This window comes from Littorina saxatilis, linkage group LG8, assembly GCF_037325665.1.
Source record: "Littorina saxatilis isolate snail1 linkage group LG8, US_GU_Lsax_2.0, whole genome shotgun sequence".
Classification (NCBI taxonomy): Eukaryota; Metazoa; Mollusca; class Gastropoda; order Littorinimorpha; family Littorinidae; genus Littorina; species Littorina saxatilis.
In genome coordinates, this window is record NC_090252.1 from 1,554,126 (window position 1) to 1,577,255 (window position 23,130).

Here is a 23,130-nt window from a genome sequence, read left to right on the forward strand (position 1 = left end):
GTCGCTTTCAACATCGTGAAGCAGCATACTCTGAAGCTGGGGCGACTTCACGCCAAAGAACAGCGGCATACGGTGCTCCTACAAGGGAACCTCTTCGTCTTCTCATCGTGGGTGAGATGGGGTCCGGGAAAAGCACGCTGGCCAACATGATTCTGCACCGCAACGCATTTACGACGGGGTCAGGAATGTCGGAAATGACGCAAACGGCTCAAAGAGAAAGGGCTTTCCTTGACAACGTGGAAGTTGAGGTAACCATGCTGATTGTTTTGTCCAGAGTGGTTTTCATATATACTTGTAGCACTACCAACACGAAATAATGTGCAGAGCAGCCAAACATGAGATGGCATATTCGTAGTTTTATTCCAATGCATGCTTAAACCAATTCTTTTGTAAGAGTCACCCAATTCATAGACATACATCAATTAAATCCCTCTGTGTGTGTATGTGTGTGTGTGTGTGTGTGTGTGTGTGTGTGTGTGTGTGTGTGTGTGTGTGTGTGTGTAGGTGGTGGACACACCTGACATCGTCAACGCAAAGATGCCTGAAGACAGACGGAGGGAGGTTGCTAAGTGGGTGGAGTTGACTGGTTCCAAACCAGACGCTGTCATCTTGACCATCAGGAGTGACGACAAGTATGTATGCATCTGCAAATTATTTGACAGGGGGTGGATCCACGGGTGGGGGAGTGGGGTGTGCACAGGGTACACGTGCACCCCCCACCAACTAAGAAAAAAAGAAAAAAAGAAAGAAAAGAGATAATGTTGTTTTAATTGGTGATTTGCTAAGATCATTTCCCGTCAGTTTTTAAGCTCAGATGGCACCACATATCACGATTTCGCTTCTTCCGACTTATCTTTTCTACGAGGGAAGGGAGGGGGGATGACCCCGGCCCCCCTAGCAGTCTCGGGCACTCTGCGCACCCTCGATTAACACTTTTGAATTTTTAGAGCAGCGGTGCCATCCCCCCTCCCCCCTTTTAAACCAACTGATCCGCCCCTGTTTGATATAAATAGATCCTGCTCAGTTTTGGCCTTTTTGGCGAGTTCACATCCTAGCAACAACGGAGAAAATACGGGCTCCTCTCAGGGGCATAACGTGGGACGAAAATAACAGACAGCAGCGAATAATGTCGAAGTCTTGAAACATTAACCAAAACACGACCCTTTCAAATTTGAATAACTACGTGCTAAAACATTAATTTGAAGGTATGTCAGGTGAGGGGCGACACCAACCAGAACTGCATAGCTGTAAGGATGATCCCAGTTGGTTGGTCCATTATATCTCTTTATTGTGTTCACGTCTTGTATCTGTGATTATAGTTTATTTATTGTTTACACAGGTACACTCCAGAAAAGAAAAGTATCTACACAGAAACCAAGTCACTGTTGGGAGGTGACCTATCCCAAGTTCTTGTCCTGGCCTTTACCTTCGGAGATCAGCAGGAAAGGAATTTCGAGCGGGATTTGCAAAGAGCGGGAAAGCACTTGCATGATGTCATGACCGAAGCTGACGGCAGATATGTCATCTTCAATGCGAAAGCCGCTGCAGCGGAAAAAGACACCCAGGTTTCGGAACTCATCCGAATCATTTGTGCTCTTGGCAAGTAACTACCTGCAGTGACAATGATTCTAACTGCAAAATAATTAAGTATTCACCCAATATGACAATAATTAATTGCGCTTGTTGTCATGATACCCCTAACAATTAACGGGAAAAAAACTTCGATTTTCGACCGCTCATGCGATCGACGCCTGCATCAGTTGAAATAATATAGCACACGAAATACGCAATTAAGCTAGCTAAACAAAATAACCTTATCTGGATAGATAATTTATTTGAATTTCTGCTCGTATGTCAAAGTTGCAAAGCTCTGCCTATTGTGATTTTTCGTCGATTTTGTATTGGTCTTTTCTGTTTTTTGTCGGGTCGATTTTGAGGGTACCTGTATTTGAGCGGCGGTCACGTGATCCCTGTAAAAGAATTCTTGAATCCGAAAAGTTATCCAGAAATTCAAGTGAACGGCCTTAACTGGCATAGAAAGTTTCAATGAAATAACACCGGAATGTAATGCTTTACTTTATGTGCGAAATGTGTCGCAATAATGTTTTGCCCAAGTGTAGTTTGAGTTTTATATTGCTCACCTGAGTTGCTGAATTTGCATCAGACATAGTTGCAGTTACAGCCTTCAAACTTCACATACCTGTAATGCCTCATGATCTCCATACGTGACGTGAGACTCGACGACTTTTGTCAAATTTTCATGTCACGTATGATCAGGTCAGAAAAGGAAACTTGAGTTTTCTCGGTTGTTTTTGTAGCTTGGGAATTACAACTTTATACATATCTTTTGTTGGATGACCTTCATGCTGATTTGAGTCCTCTAGACCTTTGTCAAATTTTAGACTCAAAGCAGGGTCGTGTTTTGGTTAAAAAAGAAGAATGATATTGTTGACGGTTTTAAGAGCTAGGTAGATCTTTGAAACAAAACATATTTTCACAGTTTGGTTGTGTAGTGAGAAAGGTAGAAAATCTAAACTAGGTGTGTTCAAAGATTGCTCGAAAATAAAGTGGAACAGCGGTTGAGGACAAGCAATGTTCAAAGGAGAGTTCTAGTATTCTTTAGCTCATAATTATAATCAATGTTCCTTTGTTGAGATGCTCCTCTCCTTTTTCAGCGGTTATTACATATTTCTCTCTCTATTTGTTAATGAAAATGGTAAACGCATTCTTCACTCTGTATACCAAACTCTGTGGTTTTACAAATATCAAATACTTCTAAAGGGATGTCTTGTTACGTTTATGTGGCAATTTAAAGCCGATTACATAGTTATTGTTATCATCATCTTCATCATCATCATCATCATCATCATCATCATCATCATCATCATCATCATCATCATCATCATCATCATCTTCACCATCATCATTTAATCTTGGGCTGATATTGTTATATATGTAATTTCTTGTTTCGTGTAATATGTAAATCCTGTTTTCATTATTAATCACATAAAACAGTGTGTAGTATTTCTCTCGAAACAAATTTATTTGCACAAAAAAAAAAACGTTTTTCTTTAAAAAAATTAAAATGTGGTCAAGCAAACGTACATTGTGCATCAGTTATTCTTCTGGAGAGTTGTTGAGCACTACGCATTAATTTTTCCGCTCTTAAGCCCAAACTGGTGAGTAGGTTACATGTGAATGTCCATGACTATGTATTGAGCATTTACACTACACGCAAAATTCAGTCAAATAATAGAACCTTGATTGTAAGCACATTTTTAATGCATATATTTTCTTCATCAGTCAGAAACGTTTTTTTCGAAGAGTGTATATTACCTTTCCAAATAATCTGTTTTGCCTCTCTACAACCAAGAGTGTGTTTACTAAACGTTGAAGAAGGCAGACGAGTTCGCAGTTTTAATCAGCTGCTGTGTGAATAATTGTTTTCATGTTGTGCTGATAGTTTCCTGTGCTGTTTTGCTACATAGAGTGATTCAAATGTAATATGTTAAATCGCAGAATCTTACCATTGTTGTACTACTTGTTAGATGACACCTATTAGCCTCTTAGAAGTGCTTTGACTATATGCATGGAAGTGCTTATGAAAAAAAATGTAACGAAGTTATTCATCAAACTTTCCAAGAATGTAGTTTACAACCAAGATTATATCATTTATCACATTAAAGATTTGTATTCGATTGAAATCATTGTTTATTGTTGCGTTTGTTTAGAAATAAATATGCCAGCTTATTATCTTTTGTTCCTTGTTGTTTTGTTTTTGATGTCTTATTGTTTCACATGCATGTGATCCTAATGACAGAGAATGCAAAATGTAAGATTTGCGCTGATCAACCACTCGGTTATTTGTTCAGTATCTTCAAAACATTCTTTACACATCTCTTTCTCTGATCACTGGAATAGTCATGTGAACTGTTGCTGTTTGTTGCAGTATCTGTGGGAAAAGAAGTTCCTAAACATTGCTCTTTCCCTTCTTCATTTGTTCTCTCTCTCTCTCTCTCTCTCTCTCTCTCTCACTCTCTCTCACTCTCTCTCTCTCACTCTCTCACTCTCTCTCACTCTCTCTCTCTCTCTCTCTCTCACTCTCTCTCTCACTCTCTCTCTCTCTCACTCTCTCTCTCTCACTCTCTCTCACTCTCTCTCACTCTCTCTCTCACTCTCTCTCTCTCACTCTCTCTCACCCTCTCTCTCTCTCACTCTCTCTCTCTCTCTCTCTCACTTAGGCTCTAGACATGTTCATCTATACTCGATTTGCTTGCATGCATTTGAAAACATTCAAATAAAATATCACACATCGTTTTTATTTCGTCCAGTACATAATATGTTTGTTTGAATGGCCTGAAAGACAGATCGGACAAGTATCGCATACCTGTCGGGTATAACTGTATTTGCTGAGTTCTTCCCTGGCAACATGTAACGCATATGTAAGGTTATCTATACTACGCGTCATAATAAAAAAACCTGGGCAGAAGCGTTTGTGTGCAGATCTTTTGTCATGAGGCCGTTTTTTCGCAAACCAGTTATATATGACTGAAAAAGGCCGTCTATTTCCCCGCCATATTAAGTAAAAAGATTGCCTTTATATAAGGTAGTGTCAAAACAGTGAAACCTACAACACAGACACCCACAAAATCAAATTTGAAGCTTTGATTTTTCTTCACAGAAGATGTTATTTACACATTAACATGCTTCCATTTGAAACTTCGAGGCCTTCATCGGGGATTGATGCCCGACAAAAGCTAATTGAAGCCCGACGGAGCGAAGCGACGGAGGGCTTCAATTAGACTTTGGGAGGGCGTCAATCCACGATGAAGACCGAGAAGTTTCAAATGGAAGCATGTTAATGTTATTGTAATTCAATCTGACGACGATCTCATTCCTGCTTTCATGCGATGGTAAACAGACAGAATTGGTTCTGTTCTGTTCACACACTACTTTCAGTCCACCTACCTGCAAGGGTCAAGTCCCAAGAAATATGTCTCTGTATTCCTATCTTATCACTCTGCTCCTGTTTTGTTTTCTTTCACATACATTTTCCCTTCTTTTTTTGACGGGTTTCTGGACAGCAAACTCTAAAACAAATTCTTTTCATCACAAAAGCGATCTTTGGAATTGACTGACGTAGTCCGGAAGAATTCATGCATCAACTTACATCACGTATTCGACGTCATCACTTCGCATACCTTATAGTCTCGGTATTTCGTTCGCCTTCATATGTCCTACTTGTAAAATGACCCTCAAAGCTAACCGAGACTAGTTGAGGTTGTATCAATGCGCCTCGCCAGCAGGTTGTTAATGGCTTTTTAGCGAGTGTTTATCGACAATTAATGACCGGTAATGTTTAATGGGTTGGGGCATTCTGACCAATCACAGGATCTGTTTCATTAAAACACCAACTTGATTGAATTACAATATGTGTTTATATTGTGTATTGAAATTCATAGTGTGATATTGTGTTTGTTGATTTTAACGCGGGAAGCTGGCTTTTATTAATTTGATTTTAATAATGATAATAATGATAATAATAATAATAATAATTGTCAGTAAGTACTGGTGTCACATGACTGATGTGAACCAGTTGATTGGCTAATGGCGATGCGCTTAAATCTGTTAGCGCACTCTTGGAGTGCGCTAACTTTTCCACAGAGCGTATTCTTACGCCCTTTGCCAAAGCGAGACTGTACTCTCATCCTCAGAATTAATTAATGACATGTAGCTTATATTCTCCACAATACCAAATGACCATAAATTCCCTGCTTCTCAATTAAAGCAGAAGTGGGTTTTTTTTCTGACAGATTGCATGTGCCTGTGGCACTGATCTAAAAAAAAATAGAAGCCGCTGTGTTTCATCTCATTTTCGCCGACTTGCATAGATTCTTCTCATAATATGCCGTGTTAGTGGCATGTAGCTTATCATCCATATTTCCAAATGATGAGTTAGCATACAATTCCCAGCGGCTAACAGAAAACACAAGTGTTATTCCGATAACGTACACAGCATTTGGAAGACTGATTCGATCGACTCTGTCATACGTAGCAGACTACACTGAAATACGACTGCATCAGTTCAGTAAATGAATGGTTTCCGAATTATTATTTCAAGGCAAGAACAATCGTAATCGAAAACGTGTAGGGTTCAGAACGTTCTTACCATATAATTATAAGACTTATTACCAGCCTACCTGGCTCATTCGTGCAGACTCAGTGACAGTGCAGACTGCAGTGGTTCGATTGTTCTTGCCTAGCAGACGACATAAACTCCGCTCAGCAAATTAACATGTTGGGCAAATGTGAACGAAAAAACGATGGGTATATAATACGTGTAGGGTTCAGAGCATTCTTACCGTTCATATTTAGTATCAGACTCCCCGATGAGTAAAGATACAACACGAGAAATATGCCACATTGATTTTGAAAATGTGCGAACCGTCGAGTCCTTCGTGGGGTAGTCAATTCAAGGGGAGTCACTCCGCACAGTCAATCCATCGAAGCTCGACTGAAGGTTTCGAATTGCAAATAATGAAGAGCACAGTCCTTTCTCCGAGTTCAAATGATGTATCTCTGAAAGATCATCACTGTTCAGCTTAACGCTACACTGGAATTTACCAACAGAAATCAAAATGCGTGAGACGAAAGCACGACACACTTGAGACACCGGCCCACACAAAAGTAGATCTTACTGTACACGACCTGACCACACAGTTATGCCTATTCAAATGCGCGTAGCAAAATGTGCGTTTGGAATCTTCTTTTTTCTATGGCGGTACTGACAATATCGTTATTGAAACAATCCCAGTGCACTAAGGGATTTATAGAGCAAATCTCGAAAATAATTATTGAACTCAGCGCTATGCGCTTCGTTCAATAATGAATTTTCTCGATTTGCTCTATAAATCCCTTAGTGCACTGGGATGTCTCAATAACTTAAATAATAATTGCCAGTAAGTACTGGTGTCACATGAATGATGTGAACCAGTTGATTGGCTAATAGTGATGCGCTTAAATATGTTAGCGCACTCTTGGGGTGCGCTAACTTTTCCACAGAGAGTATTCTTACGCCCTTTGCCAAAGCGAGACTGTACTCTCATCCTCAGAATTAACCAAAAAATAACCACACATTTCCTGCGGCTCAAAGCAGAAGGTTTTTATTTCCTGACAGATCGCAGGCGCCTGTGCCACAGTTAAGCCCACTGATCTATAAAAAAAAAAAGCGGCTGTATCTCTTCCACAAATGGTCTCTTCTCGTTTTGACTTGCAAAGATTCTTCTCATATGCCGTGTTAGTGGCATGTAGCTTATTAACCACATTACTAAATGATGAGTTAGTGTAAACTTCCAGGCGGCAAACAGAAAACACAAGTGTTATTCCGAACGCCACAGCCTGAACTACAACTCCTTTGCCGATGACACGCAGCTCCAGAACAGCGCCAAGCCGGAGCACGTTGACGATCTCCTTGGATCCATCTCCAGTTGTTTCACTGACATCAAGAACTGGATGACTGAGAACAAGCTGAAGCTGAACAGTGAGAAGACGGAGGCCCTTCTCGTTGGAACACGACAGAAGATTGCTTCCCTCACTGTGACCGACCTCCAGCTGGATGACGCGACTGTTCCATTCTCCCCTGCTGTCAAGAGCCTTGGCGTCTTTCTCGACTCCACTCTCTCCATGCAGACACACATCTCCTTCATCATCAAGACCTGCTTTTTTCACCTACGACGCATCGCCTCCATCCGTCGCTACCTCACCCACGACGCCTGTGTCAAGCTGGTTGTCTCCCTCATCTTCAGTCGTCTGGACTACTGCAACTCCCTTCTGGCTGGCCTCCCCGCCTCATCCATTCATGGCCTACAACGAGTCCAGAACGCCGCTGCCAGGCTGACGTTGAGGAAGACGAAGCGAGACCACATCACCCCCCTACTTCGCTCCTTGCACTGGCTCCCTGTCAACACCCGAATCTCCTACAAACTGTCCACTCTGGTCTACAAGTGTCTCAACGACTCTGCTCCCGAGTACCTTCAATCCTCCCTGGACCTGTACACCCAGCCCTCCGACCGTCCCCTTCGTTCTGCTGCTGACCCTCTCCGCCTCCACATCCCTCGCTCGAAACTCGCATCTGCTGGTCAGCGTGCATTTCCCTCCGCGGGCCCCTCCGTCTGGAACTCCCTGCCGCTTGAGCTTCGCCAGAGCCCCTCTCTTGACGCGTTCAAGAGTAGGTTGAAGACTCAGTTCTTCCCGTAGCTGGCTGCGACTTTCATGCTCGACGTGATGTGTTGTGCCCCAAAAGACATTCTTGTGCTGTGCTCTGTGAGAGGTGTTTTCTTTGTGCTTAATATTATTTTGTTTGGACCTAGCTATTGATGTGTACATTGTTGTTAAACAGTTGTTTGTTGTATGTTTATCAGGGTTTGCTAGTGTGTGATAGGGTTCGTGTCCGTCTGTAGATGTCAGTTTCTTTGTTAGTCCTGTGTTGACAACTCTTCGACAAGCGCTTAGAACTGTACCCACGGAATACGCGCTATATAAGCTTCATATTGATTGATTGATAACGTATCAGCTAGACCAGCATTTGTAAGTCGACTCTGTTAAATAGTAGACTACACTGTTCAGTAAATGAATGGTTTCCGAATTATTATTTCAAGGCAACAACAATCGGAATCGAAAACGTGTAGGGTAAAGAACGTTCTTACCATGTATAAAACTTATTACCAGCCTGCCTCATGCGTGCAGACGAGCAATTGTTGTTTTTGAAATGAGATTGCAGTGCAGTGCCGTGGTTCGATTGCCCTAGCCGCCTAGCAGACGACATAAACCTCGCAGCAAATTAACATGTTGGGCAAATGTGAACAAACAAACGATGGGGACATAATACGTGTAGGGTTCACAGCATTCTTACGGTTCATATATAATAGTACCAGTCTCCCCGATGAGTGAAGATACAACACGAGAAACATACCACATTTACTTTGAAAATGTGCTAACCGTGGCCTTGGCCGGAGTCAATTCAAGGGGCAACACTCTGCACAGTCAATCTGTCGAAGCTCGATGAAGGTTTCGAATCGCAAATAACTAAGAGCACAGTCCTTTCTCCTAGTTTAAATGAGGTCTCTATGAAAGATCATCACTTTTTAGCTTAACGCTACACTGGAATTTACCAACAGAAATTAAAACAAGAGTTTGCGTGTGACGAAAGCACGACACACTTGAAACAGCCCACACAAAAGTAGATCTGACACAAACCTGACCACACAGTTACGCCTATCCAAATGCGCGTTGCAAAATGTGCGTTTTGAATCTTCTTTTTTCTCTGGCGGTACTGACAATATCGTTATTGAAACAATCCCAGTGCACTAAGGGATTTATAGAGCAAATCGAGAAAATTCATTATTGAACGAAGCGCATAGCGCTGAGTTCAATAATTATTTTCGAGATTTGCTCTATAAATCCCTTAGTGCACTGGGATGTCTCAATAACTTAAATAATAATAATAATAATAATAATTGTCAGTAAGTACTGGTGTCACATGACTGATGTGAACCAGTTGATTGGCTAATGGCGATGCGCTTAAAACTGTTAGCGCACTCTTGGAGTGCGCTAACTTTTCCACAGAGCGTATTCTTACACCCTTTGCCTAACTAAGCGAGACTGTACTCTCATCCTCAGAATTAATTAATGACATGAAGCTTATATTCTCCACATTAACAAATGACCATAAATTTCCTGCGGCTCAAAGCAGAAGTGTTTTTTTTCTGACAAATTGCATGCGCCAGTGCTACAGTGAAGCCCACTGATCTAAAAACAGAAGCCGCTGTGTCTCTTCTCAGTTGCGACTTGCGAAGATTCTTCTCATATGCCGTGTTAGTGGCATGTAGCTTATTATCCACATTAACCAAATGATGAGTTAGTATACAATTCCCAGCGGCTAAAAGAAAACAAATGTTATTCCGATAACGTACCAGCTAGACCAGCATTTGGAAGTAGACTCGATCGACTCTGTCATACGTAGCAGAGTATGCTATAGAAGAATCTGCTCAAATCGAGAGAAAGGGCACAGCCTCGCTGTGGTAAAGGGCGTAAGAATACGCTCTCTGGAAAAGTTAGCGCACTCAAAGAGTTTAAAGCACATTGCCATTTGCCAATCAGTGTTTTACATCAAGCATGTGACACCAGTACTTACTGACAATTATTACTATTATTATTATTAAAATCAAATTCACAAAAGCAAGGTTCCCGCGTTAAAATTAACACACACAAAAACAGAAAAGTTAAAAGGCATCATGTTTTGCATGATATTGAAAAGAACCAAAACAATTAATTTTATTTCCCTATTGGGTCATTTCATTTACTCTATTATCCCAATGCTATAAACATTCGGGTTGCTTACTCCCAGTGAAAAGCTAGTAGCAACAAGAGTCGCGCTACGCAGGTGTGTCAGAGCCGGAGTGACCGGACCACTTTTTTGGTTCAAAAAATAAAATAATAATCGTCTTCATAAGCTTCAGCGCTGTGTTAGGAGGAAGGAGGGGTCGTGACTTGTCACTGGTTGACATTCAGAAGACTATAACTCTAAACTAAAAGGCAAACTGCGTATGCGCCCACTGAGCCATCGCGTTTTGCACTGAAGAGACATCCGAGTTCTCTTCCTTCACGTTTTTCGTTTCCTGTAAGTTGAGGAGAACATAATGGCCAGGGACCGTACCTTTTTAATTTGTTATGGCCGGACCACTTTTAGGAGCTGTGCTACGGCACTGTGTGTGCGTGTTTAGATGTAATCAGCTACCTGCTCTTATGGCAGAATGATCGGGGTCTTTTATGTGCCATTGTGGTGACACGGGGGTGAGACATGGAAACCGTCTCTGAATCTGCACATAAAGTTCACTCTTTGTGGATTTAAACGCGGGAACCTTGCTTTTGTGAATTTGATTTTTTTTTTTTTTTTTGGGGGGGGGGGAGTGTCCGGGTTTAAGGCTCCACTGTAAAGTCACTACTTTATGTTGAAATGGTAGGCGAACGAATGACTTTGTAATATAACTCGTTTTATGATAAACGGCCTCATCACAAATTTCTGCACTAAAACATATCTGCCTAGATTTTGTTTTATGTCTGGTAGTATAGGTTCCCAGTGGCTCCTTACACATTTAATGATTTGGAACTGCCTGGTAAGGTTGGACCTACTAAGTGGACTGGTAGAAACAAACCAAAATGTTAAATACCTAAAGAAAACATCCTATGTGTGCTTGTCTGTTAATTGTAAGACATGACAATAAACAAGCCTGTCCTTAATGCGGTAAGTTTGTGACCACATCCCTGTAATATATTAGTACAGATGGAATTGTGAGTACATTGTGAACTAGTGCAGTTTTCCCAAATACATATAATTGATATCCTTAGCTATCGAGATAAGCATTCTATAATAAAACAAATGATAGAAGACAGAAAATTAATTTTCAGATCAGTAAACATTGAGTGCATACCAACAGCAAACATGCCAGATGATAGTAATCATAAACTAAATCCTAACAGTTGGCTGAAAATATACATCATGTCAATCTTCTAATAAACTGAGCAAAATAACTATTGCACCCATTTTCGTACCCCAACTAAAACATTCATTCACGTGTCATTTTATTCACACTGTATACGCCGTTAAAGGCCCTTCGCTTGGCTACCTTGCACACTTTTTGGATTAAAGATTTCTGGTTTAGGTATTTCGTGACCGCCGCGGAAGTCAGGGTACCCCCAAAATCAACCTGACAGAAACCATAGTCTCGTATTTTAAAATCTGTAAAAAATCAGGGTTTGCTGATAAGAAACAATTCTGCATATCGATGGAAATGCCATTCAATTACCATTCACAAACAAGTTTTATTTGTGCATCTAACTTGATTAGTCTTGATACAATCTGTTTTCAAATGAGGTAGGGGTTAACCTTTTGAAAGGCCGAAAAGAGCACGTTTTGCGGTCATGTTTCAGGGGGTCCTCCACTAAAAATGCAACATTTCCTAAACGTTTTAATAAAAACGTGTCAAACTTTTAGAAAACATGACCAATAGGTGTGCAGATATTACAATAACTTTTTGCGAATATGTTGACTATAAATGTAGAGTTACGAATCTTTTCAGAAATAACTGTAAACATATTCATATTAATTCTGGATGTTATGCCAAAAATTCGCGACTTTGCATGCAGGGCCAATAATGGTTATATCAGTATTTGCGAAAGTTTTAGGCAAATCTGAGCACAGGCAGAAATTTGCTGGAGGTATGAACGCGACAGACAAATTCGTCAACTCTGTCATTTGTACTGTGTATGCGAGCGGCAGAGATATCCAGTCGTTGGCCTGTGCTTACTTCGCTGCTGGTTGTTCAATCCCAAGGCATTGTGCCCGGTGTGATGCGCGTTTGTGAATTGCTTGTTATTGATAGGCAAGAGACTGTGTGCACGTGTATGTGTGTGTTTGTGCGTGTGTAGGTGTGTGTGTGTGTGTGTGTGTGTTTGTGTGTGTGTGTGTGTGTGTGTGTTTCTCATTTCTCCCTCTGTCACTATCTCTCTCTGTTTACAAACCTCTTGTTTTCTCTCTCCGCGATTTATGAGTATGTCTTTCTCTGTTTCTCTTATTTTTATCTGTGTTTTTTGTTCTGTCATTATCCTGTCTATCGTTTAACCGATGTCTGTCTGGCCTTCACTTCTCTGTTTGAATGTTTGTTTGCATAGCTTTGTCCTATCTCTCTCTCTCTCTCTCTCTCTCTCTCTCTCTCTCTCTCTCTCTCTCTCCAAAACGGCTGCACGCATACACGCATGCACGCTCACACACGCACCACTGGCACGCACATACGCACGCATACACACACAGGTACACACTCGCACACATGCACAAACACACTAACACACGCACACATACAGGCGCGCGCGCACAATAAACAAGCACACGTTGTTATGCAATACAACAGTTGAAACCAAAGAGGATCGGTTCTCCGAAGGAAACAAACTCCTCGCTGTCGGGAATGCAACGGCGCGTGGTTTACCGATGTGAGCATGCACAGGCCAACGACTGGAAATCTCTGCCGCTCGCATACACAGTACAAGTGACAGAGTTGACGAATTTGTCTATCGCGTTCATACCTCCAGTAAATGTCTGCCTGTGCTCAGATTTGCCTAACACTTTCGCAAATACTGATATAAACATGATTGGCCCTGCATGCAAAGTCACGAATTTTTGGCATAACACCCTGAACTAATATGAATATGTTTAAAGTTCTTATTGAAAAGATTCGTAACTCTACGTGTATTGTCAATATATTCGCAATAAGTTCTGGTAATATCTGCAAACCTATTGGTCATTTTTTCTGGAAGTTTGAAACGTTTTCTTTAAAACGTCTAGGAAATGTTGCATTTTCAGTTGAGGACCCACTAAAAAATGACAGCAAAACGCGCTCTTTTAGGCCTTTCAAACAGTTAACCCCTACCTCATTTAAAAACAGATTGTATCAAGACTAATCAAGTTAGATGCACAAATCAAGCTGTTTTGGAATGGTAATTGAATGCCATTTGCCATCGATATGCAGAATTGTTTCTTATCAGCAAAGCCTGAATTTTTACAGATTTTAAAATACGGGACTAGGGTTTTTGTCAGGTCGATTTTGGGGGTACCCTGACTTCGGCGGCGGTCACGAAATACCTAAACCAGAAATCTTTAATCCAAAAAGTGTGCAAGGTAGCCAAGCGAAGGGCCTTTAAACCGCATATAAAGTTTGAATAAAATGACACGTCAATGAATGTTTTAGTTGGGGTACGAAAATGGGTACAATAATTTGTTTGCTCAGTTTAGTTTGTGTATGACTGTGATACTGATGAAGATGGTATTGACATAGTGTTCGCGTGAGTAGACAGCTGCTTGTCGATCGTAGAGAATGAGGGCCTTGAAAACTGGCAACAGAAGAATGTTTTCGGGCCACACGCAGTTCTTTGTTGTTATTTTTGTCAGGGGGTCGGGTTCGCCTTGCTATCCTTCAAACGTTAATGTTTCAGGTTTTGTGTACTCAGTTCCAGCTTCTGCATGCGCTGCGTATCATTCCAATGAGAACTAATAACCTTCTGTTGGTTGTATGTGCACAAAGTTAACTTCTAAGCTGGGATGATACTGGCTACACAAGCTCGATGAGATAGCAATCAAAAAGGGGGGTGGGGGGGAGGGGGTCATGAGATTTGTTTCAATACCTTTAGAAACTTACAGCAATAAAAGGGTACATTTCGCAATAAAGGCTACATGGTTAACAACAACAAAATATGGTAAAATCAAATCGTACATACATATGTACAACAAGCTTTCAAAGAAGCCTCCTCAAATCAATCAAACATGTGGACATGACAAGAGAGAATAGTGTTTTAAAACAAATCTGCTGGAGATGAGACATGTCAGGCGAGAAGGGTTCACATCACCAAACAAGCCCTTGATGTAATGTCAGGTGATGCTGTCTGCCATTGTGCCTTAGGGATAAAATCAAAAAAAGGACGTATCAGTTTGCATACACACACACACACACACACACACACACACACACACACACACACGCACACACACACACATACACGCACATGAACACACGCACACGAACACACACTCAATCTATCTCTCTCTTTCTCTCTCAATGCATTATCTCTCCCCCTTTTGAAATTCCACTCTCAATTTCAAAATATTTTCTTTACAGTAATATTTCGTTCCGTACTGACCATGGCCACTGTGGACGATTGTGCAAGTGCAAATATGTCAAGACCTTTAGCCTGTCTCCACAGTCGAGCTAACTTAATCAACAAGATCTCACTTCATTAAAAAGACATTTTCAAGTTTTAACATTTGAAAATATATTTATGTGTGCTAAAGGCGGTATCATGCACACAAGTTCATCAAACTCTTTGAATGTTCAGTTCAGTTTGAAATCTACTCGGAATTTCCTCGAAATCGTAACCACTACTTCTGGCATGCATTCATCTAAATCCCACCTTCTTTATTTGGATGTTGTATTATGCAACACACTGCAGTGTTTTTCATGTATACTGTCAGATTCCACCCCTTTAAAGATCTTTAAGTTAGTATGCAAGCACATTAAAAGCAGGAGTCCTGATTTGGCCTATATGGTCCGCTGGACCCAAAAAGCAACAACAATCAAAATCAAATTGAAAGCAATACAAAGATTGATTTGATTGGATTGGGTATGAACATCCTATTTGATGTACAAAACGTAAATGTATATGCATTTCACTTTGATCTTCAGACTGGTATAGAGTTTTCTGTTGACACCCATTTGGCCTGTAAATTACTTAAGGTGTTAGCCTAGTTTTTCATTCACTTTCAGTCAAACAAACAAAACATGCCCATTGAAGAGGCACTTCGTAAATATGTTGACATACGCAGACAATCTTTGCCTTTAATCTATGACTTGTAACCACAATATTTCTAGAAGTACTCTTCTTTTGACAAATGTATGTGAATTGTTTATTTGAAATATTAAACTTGATCCTAGTTATAGCGCGTATGAGATGTGAGTGTATTCTTGTATCCTGTATAGTTAAAAAGATGAACTGAAAGAAATAGTATGCTCAGCCATGTATAGCTATAATGCCTGGTGTAAACATTGCGCTAAATGAGTTTAATAGCACACTAGAAACATCCGACTTATATCAAATGAATTTTAAACAGCTTTTCAATAGCATTGATGCAGATACCTAAAGGAAGTTGATTTTGTATTTGAAATTGAAATGCTTAGGTATAACATATATTGTCTTTTTGATAACTAAGAATTAGAATGCCATGGACCTTTTTTCTTAGAAACCGATTTAGATCAGATCCCTCATTCCGAGCATGAAACGGTTTTTTTTTTTATTGAATTCATGGATGCCAAGTGCATTAGCGTAACACATGCATCAGAAAATCACCATTCTGTTCCTTTAGGGATAAACAAAACATACTAGCAAACCATAGAGAGAAAAAAACCGAAGACACACACTGGATGATTATCAGCACTCTCTCTCTCTCTCTCTCTTTCAAATCTCGAACAAGCGTTAGATTTTTTGTACATTTATAGTCACGAATATTCAAAACAAAGTGGAAGACACACGTAGATCCGCAATGACAACAAAACATGGCACCCATGAAGATTATAAAGACAATATTAGAAACAAAAGCAAAAACGGCATTATATTCAAAATCTCCTTAGATCTTAGCTTCTTTTTTTCTTCATTCATGGGTTGAAACTCCCACGGGTTTTACCTGTATGACAGTTTTTACCCCGCCATTTAGGGTTGGTTTATTCGTTTTTGTTTAACCCACCGGACTCTGACATGAATTCTATGATCTTTTCTGTGCGCCCTTGGTCTAGTGCTTGCGTTTACACATGAAGGGGGATAAGGCACCAGCAGTTCTGCACATAAGTTGACCTGGGAGATCTGAACAATCTGCACTCTCAACCAACCAGGCGCGGTCGGGATTCAAATCCACGAACTTCCTCTTTGGGGGCCGGCATCTTATCGACTGGGTAATGGCGCCCGTCGTTTACAACATTAGGTTAGTATTACCAAAGAAAAATGGATGGTACACGTACAAATAAAAGATCATCTCTTTAGGCGAAAAGATTCATTCGTCAAGAGCTGACTTCAAACCATTGACCTTACAAGATACAAAATACAAGATACAAGATACAAGAAATGTTATTGTCCTCATCAATACAAGGAAATTTGGCATGTGTGTGGCAAGACATAATACACTGATACATAGACATTTACAAAACGCAACTGAAGTTCAATATCCGCACACCCTTACGCAAACATACCCACTACTTCAGACTCACAGGCTACATGTGCCCCTGAAGTGTTTTTTTTTTTAAAGTGTTCAAAATGTTGAGTGTTATCAGAACAATTCACCATCACAAACGTTCGGTTGTGGCTATCATCGGCGTACGTTTGTATCCAGTGTCATTATCACAAGTACACAGTCGATAATATTTTGATGCATATTTTAACATCAAAACAGCCATGCAGGTACGTGGTAAGTATGAATTAAGTGATCAATGATTCCCCTGAGAGTAAATTATGTACATTTGATAATGCATTGCCAGAAATCAGGGTTCAAAATAGGGTGGGGTTTATTCGTGCGTTAAAATCATATAGTGTATGCAAATACGAGACGCAAACAGACGGCAGATGATTTTGCAGAACCAACCAAACAGTTGCACACTTTTCAATGTTGAATTTAATGGATGAAATTCAACACAAATTTGTTTAAAAAAAAACCTTATCAAATTTACAAAAGGCAGATTCTTCAAACGTGCACGTATTAAAAATCTGCAGAGTGAAATATACGAAGAAGTTTTTCCTCAGGATTCTAGCAAGCGCAAGATAAAAAGAGAAAGATCCTTCGTTCAGAAAACTCTCGTTCCTTTCCGCTGATTGATGGAAGAAGGAAGATATTACCCTTCAGTTCTGAAAGAGAAAATAAAACCAACATTTCCAACAAACACAAACAAGCAAGCTGTAAATACCTTCTTGACAACCACAATGCTAAATCCATCGAGACAATATCGTATATGATACTAGTGGAGGTGTAATATTCGTTTGAAAATTCAGTGGTTTTTATTCATTTGCTCATGTTAGTCCTACATACGAACGAACGAAAACCCATGTTTATATGTATACCATCTCTTCATATCTGTGCATGTCATGCCAGTTAGGTCGGGTCAAACTACATTCTCGCAAGGACCTAATTTTCAACTGTCCATGATGACAAAGTCACCGAGGGTAAACTTCATTCTCAAAACACCTTTCCATTGCTCTTTCCTCTGAAAGACTTTTGAGAACGTACACGTGACACTGTCATTCAAATTGTGACCTATTTTAGATGTTGATGTTAGAGGTTCAGCCAGGCTTTGGAAGAGAGCGCGATTTAAGAAGACACATCTTGAACTTGGACATTTCCACGACGCACTGATGGATCTCCGCATCACACGGAACGCTCGGTTTCTCATGCCTAGGTGTCGAACGGAGCGTTTTCGGCGTTCTTTTCTTCCTGCAGCTGTGAGATATTTTAACAGCAACCGAGCCATTGTCCTGGCCACAGACTATCAGTGATGCCTTTTAAATGTACCTCTTAGTGATAGATTTAATATGATTTGATGACTGTTTGACCTTTGATCATAACTAGTGCAGTGATAATGAGCTCTAGCACTGTTGTGATGGTGTTGACACTATATTTTGCCCAATTGAGTCTAACTACCTGATGGCTAATCTACTGTGATACCTGTGATAACTGATGATGATTACTGTTATTGGTTTTATGTGTTTGGTTGGTTCTTTGGTAGTGCAATAGCGTTAATTATGGATTGTTGTTATCATCATTTACATAAAAACTTATCTGTTAATCCAAACAATGATATAATTACTGTGATGTTCTTAACTACACTTTAACATGGAATGTATGTATGTATGTATGTATGTATGTAGGTATGTATGTAGGTATGTATGTAGGTATGTATGCATGTGTGTTGGTGTGTCGGTGTGTCATGTGTGCAAGAAAAAAGGGTATGGTAGTTGTACATATATTACTTTAGATATTTTTATCATGGGTTTTATGAATTTTCTTCTCTTATTCTTTTATAATTATTAATTAATGACCTATTTGTGCTGATGACCAATTTAATTTCCTTTGTTGGATCAATAAAATGTTATGAGTTATGAGTTATGATGAGTTATTTCAACTGCGGGAAGTTTAGGGACAGAAGGCACGCAAGTAAAGCATGTAGGATACCACATGGTTTGTGTGATATCAGGTTTACAGAGTCATTCGCTTTTGTTTCTCCAATATGACGCTCGTATTTCAGTACTTAAAAAAAACAACTTGTGTAAACGTGATATCACGTAGCAAGCCATGTAGTATTCTCTAAGTATAAAACATTAGTACGTAAAACAATAGGAGATTCACAATGAGAAAAAACACAAGCGCAGTCCAACCTGTATTTGATGTGTTTCCTGTCTTTGTCTTGAATTGATTACAGAGGTATCCTGGTATGTCCCGGATGTGTTTCCTTCCTCTGTTCCGTCGAGAGCAGTATTGGCTGTTGGATACACTTTCCCATTAGTGCATTTATCATTTTTGAAAGAAACACAAATAAAAAATGTTGGAGTAAAAACAAAACTGGACTTGAAAGCTGAGGATAATACTGTTATTCAGAGACAAAAAGAAAGGGAGCGAGCAAGAAAAAGAGAGAGAAGGAGAAAGAGAGAGACAGAAAGTGACTGAGAGAAGATCATTCTTCAAATGAACTTAATTCTTTACTAACGAGTGTAATGCCATTAGCGAACAGGTGCTTTTTTATATCCAGCCCTCACGCAGGGACTACTCCACTGCGCCGGTATGTACGAGCTGAGGTCAATCTAACCCAGGGTTCCCCAAGATAGCAGAAGCACTTTAGCGCAATGCACGAGTCAAGGTAACAGAAAAGATGACTAACCCGTGCATTACCCTCGATCTATTTTTTTGTAATGGGAACTTTCGCAGCAGCTCTGCGCATGATCGAATGTCAAGGCCATTTTAAATATGACGTCGTTCTGTTCTAAATGACCCATGTAGACCTTAACATCATGAAAAGCGCGACGAAATGTTTCTTCCAACAGGGTCTTATTCTCGTGCCATTTTGTGCTTCGCGTTTTCGTTTTCTTGCGCAAATGTGCGACATGCAATACAAGGGACATTTGTATAGGGACTAATGGAAGTAAGTTGGAGGGAAACGGAGGGGGTTGGGGTTCGCCATGTCGATTCGAAAGTTCCCATTTGATTTAAACACTGTCAGTGATCACCGACATTTGCATTAAACACGTCAAACAGGTTATTCCTTTTCCCTTTAAATACCGTTTCTTCGCACTTGAAGTGCGACCGCCACCATGTTGTTTTTCAACTAACCCTGGGATAAAAGACTTATCAGCTTCAAAACGAGGGGACAGTTTGACTCAGACTTTAGCGCGATAGGGCTAACCTCGTGTCATGCATCGGGATATTTTTACAGTGGGCTGAATTAAATCGGGGATAGAGTTTATCCCGGGCTCAAGTCTCTAGATTGCGATAGACCGCGTTCCGGTTGGGATCAGTCGCTTTTTGTCAGTTGCTTTGGGTCGCGCACGAAGGTAGTTTCGTCGGCAAGACCTGTCTGACACTACCTGGTGTATCACGTCACTGGATGGTTGGACTATCCTAAAATGATGTGGATATGAGTTACCTGGTTTTGTCAGACGGGTCTTGCCGACGAACCTACTTTCGCGCGCGACCCAGAGCAACTGAAAAATAGCGACTGATCCCAACCGGAACGCGGTCTATCTCAAACAAAATGATGTGGTAACAGTTCCCCGCCCGAGTAAACGTGTAGAGGGCACTTAAAGCAAAAGAACAACTGCGACAGGTTTCGATGAAAAAAGAGGGAGAGAGAAGGGGGTAAGGTAGATAGATGCATGGAATACTTGTAAGACAGAAACATAACTAGCAAGAACAATTACTTTTCATTACCTCCCCTGAAGCGAAGCACTTTGCTGATAGCAGTTTCTGTCATCTGTGGGTCATCTTTACTGAAGACGACAAATCTGTTACCGGCATCCTCCAGGACCCGTCGTATCTCCGGACCAACATCTTTCAGCACCTCTTGGATATCCTCGTCGAGCGTCTCGCCGAACGTGAAGGCAACAATCAGTTTCTGGCAGAATTGTGATGCGTCTCCCCACAGTTCTTTGATCTTCTGGTAGAGTTTGAACTCTTCTGACGTGTACCTTCAAATAATGCACATTGACACTTCAGAAACAGACGATTACCACTTTCAAGCCTCTAATTTACACACATAGATAGAGTCATTAAAAAACAAAAAGATTCACAAGCGCAGGCAAATCTTAAGAAAAAGCAATTCATAACTGTACCTTCCGTCACAACGAACTGCTACCATGATGACGTCAGGATTTGATAATGTTTCCGTTTTCCACTGTTTCACCTGAAAACGCATATCTGCTTCACTCATCTCCTGGTCGATCAAGTCGGGTGTGTCCACCACCTGGTGAAAAACAAATGAGGTAAAATTATTGAAAGATTTGTTTTTTAAAGGCACAGTAAGCCTCCTGTAAACCATCACAGACACTGCCAGGCTTTTTGCACACAGTACAAACACCCTTTCATTTAAACACTCACCGCTTGAGAACATCCTAGGTGCCCTCCGTAAAGAGCGAACAATTTTCAAAGAATTTATTTTTGCGTGGTTTATCTTACCCCTGAGCCATCGTGAACCCGTGCGATCCAGTCCCTTTTTCACAATGTAGTCGTCAGTTAGTAATTTGAATGCGACTCGATGTGAGCTTATCTGCAATAGCACGTTATTATGTACCTCTCACTGTGCACGAAACAAATGGCTGTGGTTCACAAGAACTCTAGCGATGGCCTTTGACTGTTGAGAGGAACTGGCGATACGCATAAACCGTCGTCTGCTACGAGAACCACTACCTTGCGGGACCTGCTTCCGGGCTTTTCTTTTTTCAAACTTTCAAAACTTCGAATTGTACTGATCTTGTCTTGATGAAAAAAGAATTCTTTTATGATTTAAGAATGTTTGTGTAACAAGCTGTCAATTTATTATTTAGATTTTAAAAGTTAGGTCTACCGCCAAAACGCACCACGGTCCGATTTGTCTCTGACACAATCCGCAAAATTAATTCTTTAACAATTGCTCGCTCTTTACGTAGGGCACCTAGGGTGTTCCCGGTTGGTGAGCGTTCAAATGGAATGGTGTTTGTACTGTGTGTAAAAGCCTGACAGTATCTGTGATGGTTTACGGGAGGCTTACTGTGCCTTTAATCTTCACCGGTGGTCGTGGGTCCGTGTGGACCTTGAAGGGTGTTTAATTGCAAATATCTCAACTAGTTGGAATTTTTTAATGAGGTTTTAAGAATGCCTCAAGCACCTAAAAAGCACTTATGTCCTAACATTTCATCGAGAAGTAATAACAAAAACAAAAGTCAAATTTCGACTACAAACATCCTGGGGCCGTGCAGACCCATGTCTCTCAAAGAAGGAAAAGCGTGCATTTTGAGAAGCATGGGTCCGCACGGCCCCACGATGTCTTCCGTGTGTAGTCGATAACACGGACTGGCGAAGGTTAACAAATGCGTTATTCGGTCATTGCAACGTTCAAGCTTGGTTAAAACAATCAATCTTCAGTTTTCTGCCAGCCATATGATGCATTAATTAGACTTCAGTGTGCATATGTATTTTAAACAGTTTTGACGTACTTACGTCTATTTTTACTGGTACTATTGTTTCTCATTTCTTGTAAGGCTACTTTTAAGAAAACATTTTTAGCAGACATTTATTAATCCAAACAATAAACAATCCAGACATATTTGTTCTAGAAACTGCATTACGTTTCTTATTGACCAAGGGCGCCTTCGCAAGTCGGTAACACGAGGCTGAATCAAACAATATGTACTCAAGCTTTTCAGGGTCACCTTACAGTGGCTCTCACTAACAGGTGCTATCTGACACTCAGCCAATGTTTTCGATTGAGAGACTACCACACACATCTTTATAATTATATCGTAAGGTAGCTTACATTGTGAATGCTCACCCCCTCCTTTTTGAACAAAGGTGAGTAGTTCATCACTACAATGGCGACAATTCGAACTTGATATGAACATGGGAATACAATGTCCTTCTAATTAAAGTTCTTCTTCCACATACTTAAGAGAGAGCATATGTGACCCTCCACCACAGAATGAGTCGGATGGCACATCGCAGGGTTCTGCGCTAGGCCTTATATACGTCCGGGGGGTGTAAGGTATCAGTGTAAGGATTACCTTAGTCACAGGATTATAACTCAACAAGTGTTTGCTCTTTTCTGAAACGGTTTTCACCACTGGATAGAACTTCAAAATCTCTTTAAGAAAATGTAAAAATATAAAAATCATCAAAAGGTGACATGCGACTCATTCCGTGGTGGAGGGTCACATACACTTAGTACTTTGGGCTTTCACATGGTAGCTAATGGTACTGTTCATAGATGTGATGTAGTGCAACATCATTTTGGGATTTCTACTTTCGAA

The 23,130-nt window shown here is 40.6% G+C and overlaps 3 protein-coding genes across 6 annotated transcripts in view; 2 read left to right on the forward strand and 1 right to left on the reverse strand.

Annotated features, from left to right (window-relative positions):
* The window catches only part of LOC138972507 (GTPase IMAP family member 4-like), a 9,132-nt gene extending 7,121 nt beyond the window's left edge, over window positions 1-2,011 (forward strand). For both annotated transcript variants that reach the window (XM_070345151.1, XM_070345152.1), the window contains exons 6-8: window positions 1-248; window positions 505-632; window positions 1,340-2,011. The exon at window positions 1-248 is cut by the window's left edge and continues 21 nt beyond it. In XM_070345151.1, the coding sequence (XP_070201252.1) occupies window positions 1-248; window positions 505-632; window positions 1,340-1,607 (644 nt within the window). In that variant the 3' untranslated portion in view covers window positions 1,608-2,011. The remainder of the gene's footprint in view (window positions 249-504; window positions 633-1,339) is intronic.
* LOC138972510 (uncharacterized) overlaps window positions 1-23,130 on the forward strand; it is a 323,114-nt gene that overhangs the window by 210,186 nt on the left and 89,798 nt on the right. The gene's annotated exons all lie outside the window — the stretch shown is intronic.
* LOC138972508 (GTPase IMAP family member 8-like) overlaps window positions 13,786-23,130 on the reverse strand; it is a 32,736-nt gene continuing 23,391 nt past the window's right edge. Inside the window, exons 17-20 of one of the 3 annotated variants that reach the window (XM_070345153.1) lie at window positions 20,962-21,092; window positions 20,561-20,817; window positions 19,015-19,118; window positions 13,786-14,502 (exon numbers count right to left, since the gene is read on the reverse strand). In XM_070345153.1, coding sequence (XP_070201254.1) covers window positions 14,446-14,502; window positions 19,015-19,118; window positions 20,561-20,817; window positions 20,962-21,092 — 549 coding nt within the window. In that variant the 3' untranslated portion in view covers window positions 13,786-14,445. Of the gene's footprint in view, window positions 14,503-16,046; window positions 17,491-19,014; window positions 19,119-20,560; window positions 20,818-20,961; window positions 21,093-23,130 lie in introns of those variants that run through there. The other 2 variants (XM_070345154.1, XM_070345155.1) reach the window with 2 other exon arrangements.